General features: G+C 44.2%; 2 protein-coding genes across 2 annotated transcripts; one reads left to right on the forward strand and one right to left on the reverse strand.

The window, feature by feature from the left end:
* The first annotated feature begins 118 nt into the window (after positions 1 to 118).
* Positions 119 to 2657, forward strand: osgepl1 (O-sialoglycoprotein endopeptidase-like 1). The gene is made up of 7 exons (XM_070975800.1): positions 119 to 586; positions 671 to 1058; positions 1150 to 1354; positions 1742 to 1890; positions 1995 to 2125; positions 2214 to 2285; positions 2383 to 2657. Exons 1-7 carry the CDS (start codon positions 384 to 386, stop codon positions 2465 to 2467), a joined length of 1233 nt encoding a protein of 410 aa, XP_070831901.1. The 5' UTR covers positions 119 to 383; the 3' UTR covers positions 2468 to 2657.
* A 2210-nt stretch (positions 2658 to 4867) lies between these two features.
* On the reverse strand, positions 4868 to 7437 carry fkbp7 (FKBP prolyl isomerase 7). Its single transcript, XM_070975641.1, has 4 exons — positions 7175 to 7437; positions 6289 to 6440; positions 5281 to 5408; positions 4868 to 5089 (listed from the first exon to the last, which is right to left on the reverse strand). Exons 1-4 carry the CDS (start codon positions 7390 to 7392, stop codon positions 4928 to 4930), a joined length of 660 nt encoding a protein of 219 aa, XP_070831742.1. The 5' UTR covers positions 7393 to 7437; the 3' UTR covers positions 4868 to 4927.
* Positions 7438 to 7672: the final 235 nt, after the last annotated feature.

The raw sequence follows: 7672 nt of genomic DNA on the forward strand, positions 1-7672 counted from the left end.
GCTTTTTAAAAGTATAAGTTTAACAGCTATAATGTTAAGTTGATAGTCCATCTTTTTGATATTGTTTTTAGCTTCTTAATCTAAAGTCACAAACTTGGGGGTGCACGGAATTATTTACATGTGACGTAGCTACACGGAAGCTAACAGAAATAGCAGTGAGGTCAGATGGCTGAGTATACTTGTGCTTTCTGCTTTGAACTCTGGGGACTTCATGTGTTTTCTGTTCTTGGTTAGTTGTTCTGAAGCTTAACGTGATGCTGTGTCCTTTTGCGACATCCGGTTTTCAATTTTGTGATTTTAAAATTCAATGGGAACTGAGTTGAGGTCACCTTTAGTTGTTAGACTGTTCTAACTCAAAGTTGACTGATAGGGGATCCACGACCATGTTCCCTACAAAAGTAAAAGCTCTGCACAGGCTGCTACAGTTCAGGCACACATTTTGGTGTCCTCCATTTGGAAAAGCATCATCCTCCAGACTGGTTTTGGGCATAGAGACAAGCTGTGATGACACTGGAGCTGCTGTGCTGGATGAGACGGGTGAAATACTGGGAGAGTCTCTACATTCACAGAAAGATGTTCATCTCAGGTGGGTGGCACAGCTGTATTATATGAGGATTAATGTTGAAGTGCTTTTGCTTTGACATATCTTCATCCCTCTTGAATGCTGCAGGACGGGTGGCATCATCCCCACAGTGGCACAGCAGCTCCACAGAGAAAACATCGAGCGGGTGGTCCAGGAGGCTTTGCAGAGGAGCAACGTGGACGCCAGCCAGCTGTCAGCTGTGGCCACCACGGTGAAGCCCGGCTTGGCCCTGAGCTTGGGCGTCGGCCTTGAGTTCAGCCAGAGGTTTGTGAGGCGGCACAACAAGCCCTTCATCCCCATCCACCACATGGAGGCCCACGCGCTGACCGTCAGGATGCTTCAGCCTGTCCCCTTCCCCTTCCTGGTCCTGCTCGTCTCTGGGGGTCACTCGCTTCTTGCTGTGGCACGAGGAGTCGATGACTTTCTTCTTTTGGGCCACTCTCTGGATGAGGCTCCAGGGGACACACTGGATAAAGTAAGATCTTAACACTAAGATGTTGTTATAGGTCGTCATATTCAGTTTGTGATTATAAACCAATCAAAAATCGCCTTTTGTGGATTCACAGGTGGCAAGACGTTTGTCCCTCACAAAGCACCCGCAGTGCTCCACGCTAAGTGGAGGACAAGCTATAGAGCTTCTGGCAAAGGACGGCGACCGGAAGAAGTTCCGTTTCAGGACACCTATGGGACAAACGTATGACTGCTGCTTTTCTTTCGCTGGGCTACGAACTCAAGTCACAATGATGATAATGAAAAAAGAGGAAGAGGAAGGTATGAAGACACAGAAACGACCACCATAACACATGAACCAGAGCACAGATTCACAGACAATAAGGTATAACTAAAAACAGTAACTGCTGCATAGCATCGCAGCATATCACTGGAATCATTCATGTTTTTAGCTTCACCTGTGCGTTTCCTGCTATGACAGGTCAAAATGTCTGCTGTGCAACACATCAAAGTTCATAGATGAACAAAACACAGGATGAATAGATGAATGTAAAAAAATGCATGAAAAGAAAGAGTTTGAGACCTCTGTGATGTCTGCTCAGTACAAGTGTGCTTTGCTTTTTTGTCAGTTCCCCTCATTGTTACAGGTGGACAGAAACGTCTCTGTCCAGATAAATTGGATGTCTTACTGTCTGTTTCTCCCTGCAGGTGTAGAACAGGGGACGCTGTTATCGTGCGTGAATGACATTGCGGCTGCCACACAGCACACAGTAGCCTCTCACCTTGCAAAGCGCACACACCGAGCCATCTTGTTCTGTAAAGCCAATGGCCTGCTGCCATCGAGCAGTCCCACCTTGGTGAGCGCGTCACGTCACTTTGCCTTGTATTTAATCAATGAATCGGAGTTAATAACATTGTGAATATAAATCTGAAGATTTCAACATGCACTCTTCTTTGACAGGTGCTGTCTGGAGGAGTCGCGAGCAATCAGTATATCCGCAAAGCTTTGACCATCATCACCGAGAAGACAGGACTGCAGCTGCTCTGTCCTCCAGCCAAGTTCTGCACTGACAACGGAGTGATGATAGCATGGTGTGCATACTGACGCTCAGCAGAGCTTCGACAGTGAATCTGATGATTTTGCTCTCTGTAGAATCTGATCCATCCGTTTTTTAACCAGGAACGGTGTTGAGCGCCTGAGAGAGGGGAAAGGGATACTGTCTCCAGATGTGGACGTCTGCTATGAGGCAAAGTAAGTCCAAAGATCTCACGTACAATTTCAGTGAGAGTGAACTGAATTCTGCTTTGATTTTTCTGCTCTGCTGATTAATGTCACCGCTTGCTCCCAGGGCGCCGCTGGGAGTTGACATGACAGCAGACGTGAAGGCAGCAGACATCAAGCTGCCGTCAGTCACGCTGAAGATCCTCAACTAAGTTTTGTTCTGTGCTGCACCAAAAAATGCTTTTTCACTCTGACATTTTCCCTGTTCAGTGTATATACTGTATGTGCATAATCATTTTAAACAGCTATTTATTAATTCATGTGTTTTTATAAATCTCAGTTGATTGTTTTCTAAAACATCCTTTCAAAAAACTACATGAAAAATAAAAATCCATCAAAGTGAAATGTGTTTTGGTTTGCTGTGATCATTTCAGCGTAATGAAAGCGGCTGATCATACCTTTACTTCGTGGTAAGTTCCTTGAGTTGTGGCAAGCAACATGTTTTTAGAACACGCCACATTAATAAATAATAAGACAATATAATATTTGAACAACCTGAGTATAATAAACATCTCGGGCGAGCTCACAGTCTGAAAGTCATGAAGACTTGTCCTCAGTTTGAGTGCATGAACTCTGATTTGTCTGTTACACAGCACCTGAACACTGAGATGAAGCTATTTTCCAGAAGGAAGCAGGTGTTTCCTCCTTTGTATGTGAGTCCAGTCTGACCTCTGTTACTGAATCATCACCAAAATATTAAAACCAAAGTTTTACCGTCTCCTTTAATACAGAACGCCATTTAATGTACTACATACATGTAAAGACAGAAGAGCCTTAACAGCAGAAATACTTGGTAGGTTAAGCAGCTGTTGCTCATATTGAAAACACTTCACAACTTCTCACTGAGACGCATACTTGCTTGTTATTGGCTAAGCACTGCCCTCTAGTGGTGAGTTCATGTGTGTACATCTCAAGGGTGGGGTACTACGAAGTACAATTACTCAAGTACTGTACTTATATACAATTTCGAGGTACTTGCAGTTGCATTTGACTATTTCCATTTTATGCTGAGGATGAAATGCTCCTTTACAGAAACATCAGCTGAATAACCTCTTTAAAAAGCCTCTTGGATCAGCTGAAAATGCATCGTCACAAAGCTGAAAACAGCCTGTTTTTCTGAGCGCATCAAACTTTTTGGACATACGTGGTTCTCACAGGACGGCCGGGCTGCAAATGTATGATGATCTTACAGAATATGACGTATTGCTGTAGATTAAACTACCAACAGTATATAAAGGAGCTCAAATGAGCAGTAAAATGCAGCAGTGATATGAATCCACAAACAGCAGATAGAAAAACACTGACAGGGAGCATTTTACTGCACTCTGAGTACTTTGTAGTGCAGTATTTTCACAGTATTAGTACTTTTATTTCAGAGAAGGATCTGAATACTTCCATCTCTGCACACAGCAGGTGGGAGCTGCTCCAGTAATTGATCTGATGATGACAAAATAAAATGTTTTTATTGAGGAACAAACAGAACAAACATCGACATTAGACTGTTGACGTCACGTGCAGGAGTTGATTGATCAGGAAATCATACCATCATAGAAAAACACTGAAAAACATGGCAGGTCAGTCCTCTCATCTCAGATTCACCTCATACTTAAACCTCTTTGGTTCTTTCATGTTTCCACCAAGAAGAAAAATCTGACTTACACATGACTTGCTGTCGAGGTTTATTTATTCTGATACTAAATACAGAAATTACTCAACTGGATCCAATGACAATCGTGATTTTGACAAGATAAAGATGTAAACAAAACTCGTGAACGTGTCTAACAAACAACAACTTGCATCCCTGCGCTTCTCCGTCGCACTTCTTTTCGGCTGTGTTTTTATCGGCTGTCCTGTCTGAGGAGGAAGAGTTTGCAGTCACCTGATACCCACCTCCGTTAGAGGGCAGGAAATTCACACGTCTGGCATAAACGCCTCTCACATGACAGTCACGTTACAGTTGCAAAACTACTGATTCCACAACCTTGCGGTTTCTTCTTTGTGCTGCATGTTGAATGAATCAAAAGACAAAACTTAAAGACAGAAATGAAACATCTCAAATGTTAAAATTTAGTGGTATTTGCACAGCAGTTGACGCTCTCACAGGTGTTGGGATGTTCTCGTGTGCATAGTTTCATAGAGAGTACTTCAACACAGACACAGTATTTACAGTCTGTTCTTCAAAGGAAAAATCCACTCCGAAGCTGCTCGACACTGTTTTAACATTTTGGATCCCAGTTACGTGTTTGCTGTCCTCTCTGTGATCATTCAGTGCTACAAACGTCACATTTTGGAGTCAAGTCACACAAACTTCTGCCTATTTAACCACCGAACTGATGCTGAAAAATCATGTGGTGCCACATCGAGCACAGAAGAGGAAGAGAAACGTTTGATGGACCAGAGTTCACTCAGGGAGTTCCCCAAAAGGCATTCTGGGAAAAGAAGGAAAGCACTCAGTGAAACAGAAGTGACGAGTCGTGTTGAAGTAAAGTTACATCACAAACAGGAAACCATGACTTGGCATCTAACAGTGTAAGAGCATGCAGCGGTGGATTTTTCCTTTCATCTCGTCGTGTTGTCTCTCTAAACTTAAAAAAGATCCACTGCTTCCAACACTAGAGCTCGTCGTGCTCATAAATGTTGTACTCCTTCGTGCTGATCAGTCCGTCTTTGTCCTGGTCGTTCTTGCGGAAGATGTCCGCCATGATCTTCTCGTAGAAAGGATCATCGCGCGGCTTCCCGTCTTTTTCATACTCCAGTTTCAAGTATTGTTTGACCTGAAAACAAACAGACAGAGCTCATCTTTTATGCGCAGTCCCAAAATGCTGGGTCCTGTTTTGTCACCTGGTCTCGCGGCCCTGACAAAAAGTCTGTCCCAGCCTTTTTTAACCCCGTGACCCCCAAGCTAAACAAGCCCCCTCAGCCTCTGTCTGCTTGTGATAATGACCAGCCTGTAAATCATAGTTACCTCGTCCTTCGTGAGACGTCTGTCTTTATCTTGGTCTATCTGTGTGAAAGCCTCCATGCTGCGTGGCCCCCTGGACACGGAGTAAGCCTCCACCTCGAAGACCACTGTGGCGTTGGGTGGCACTGGATCTATTTAATACGCAAAGCAGCACATCAGGGTTTGAAACCACCAAAAGCAAATTTAATGCCACAATCAGGACTTACAGGCTCGACAACATGTCAGGAAGGTTTCTCTGGTGGGTGCTTCTGCTACATTTTCAGATTTGATCGTTAATTGAGCAAAACAGCTTCTGAATACATCAATGAATGTATCAATGTATTGTATTATGTATTAAGACACATGATGTTAATATAAAACTGGTGCCACGCGCAATTAAAGTTGTTTATTTTTTACACAGAGCGTTGAAAACTGCAGCGGCGCCTCAGCAAAACCACTTCCTCCAGAGATGCAGAATCCCAGGCTACAGGCAACACCACCGTCAGATCGAAACTTCGTGCATTTACCAACACCGAGACGAGGAAACAGCGGTTAAAGGCTAAAGACGAATCAGCTGTTAGTTCACTGAAAGTGCTCCAGTGCATGCAGGAAAGAGCGACATGAAGCAGAGACCTTTTGACCTTCGCGCATGCTTTCAGGACATGCCGTGGGGGGGATGAGTAGCAAACACTGCAGAGGATGTGACGACCTTTCAGCTAAAGTGCTGTAAAAGAAGACAAGACAGCATGAAGGCAGACTCTTCCACCACTAACAATCAGGGATGCAACAGGATGAGATGTTCAGTGTATGATTACAGTCTCACAAAATATCAATTTCACAGGACAACTCAATATTTATTATCATTATTATTATCAGCTACAAGCCTTAAAGGACCACTGTGTTGGATTTACTGCCATCTAGTTGTGAGGTTGCAAAGTGCAACCAGCTGAACTCCCCTCGCCTCACCCTGCTCTTTCACGCATGCAGGAGAGGCTACAGTCTTCTCCTACATGCCTGTGTTACATTACTTACCTTTGCCTTTTTCTCCATAGGCCAGGGCAGACGGAACAGTTATTTTTCGTTTCTCTCCGGGACACATATCTATCAGCCCGATATCGAGGCCCTTGATGACTTGTCCGACGCCCAGCACAAACCACTGAGGGTGCCCGGTTTTGTCTGATCGGCTAAAACAGAAACAGTCCGAAGAGAAGCAACAACATTTTAAATAATTACGTTTCTCCAACATGCCTGGCTACGCAGTGCACGCATTAAGCATATATATATGTGGCATTACTAGCTAATGCTGCTAATGTTAACTGTTAAGCATCAAGCTACGCTACAAGTGGGTTAACTGGTACAGAAAGAGCACTCTCTACTTCTTTGAGAGCATCAGATTGGATTTATGAACGCACCCTTAATTCAAAACTATTTCACTTATTTTTTTTACAGTTATGCCTGCAATAAATGTGTAAAAGTGACTTTAGTGTCATCTATTTTTCATGTCTGCCATAAATGTTTATTTGTTTTGAGGTTTTTTAAATTAAAAATATAAGATTCAGCCTCCCTCCTCCCCACTAAAATAACTTTCTTACAGTCCCTTAGCTCTCCATGGATCCAGGTGAGGGCTGCTGAAGTAGGCTGAAAAGCAGGATTAACTACAATTCCCAACATTTAGTGTCCTGAACCATTTAATGATAAACTTTACTGATGCCACTTTGAAATAAATCGTTGTGCAATTTTCCAGCACACATGAAGAAGATCTGTGCGGACAGTGTGTAATATGACACCTCAATTTAGGAACTTCATTAAAACGGCAATGAAGTGCCTGCAAACGTGCGTGCAGGCTTCCAAAGCATCAAACAGGCTCCTGAAGATCAGATTTATCAGCTGCAGGACTTTTTGCTCTCAAAGCACCAACCTGCAGTAGAACTGAGAGCCATCTTTGGCGAGGAACCCATCGTAGTGGACGTTCATCAGATCTCCTCTCTTGCTCTTTGGAGTGCACGGCTCGGGTTTGAACAGGACTTCAATCTTCACCTCAGCCTCCAGCTCGTCTGCTGCCGCCCAAACGGCCCAGAGGCTGAGCTGTGAGGAGACAAAGAGGCACAGTGTGCAGCTCACTACCCTCCACATCATGCCGCTGTGTATTCGTGGCAACTTCTGGACGCTCCGGAGGACGTGGAGCGCAGATGCACACTCTATGGGACTTTGGTGCCCTGATCTCAGACTGTCAGGGATTTCTGCTTCCTGGTGCACACACAACCCGCCTCCTTCACTGTAAGTGGCCAAGCCGTGGCTCTGATCCTCCTAAACCATGGCTCATTGGACTGGAGAAGAACGCTGGAGGCGGTACGCAGCCTGAGCGCAAACTCCGCCTGACAGACTTTAAGAAGGGCTAAAAAACTCTGAAAAATTT

The sequence above is a fragment of the Chaetodon trifascialis genome, chromosome 12 (genome assembly GCF_039877785.1).
Source record: "Chaetodon trifascialis isolate fChaTrf1 chromosome 12, fChaTrf1.hap1, whole genome shotgun sequence".
In the NCBI taxonomy this organism is placed as follows: Eukaryota; Metazoa; Chordata; class Actinopteri; order Chaetodontiformes; family Chaetodontidae; genus Chaetodon; species Chaetodon trifascialis.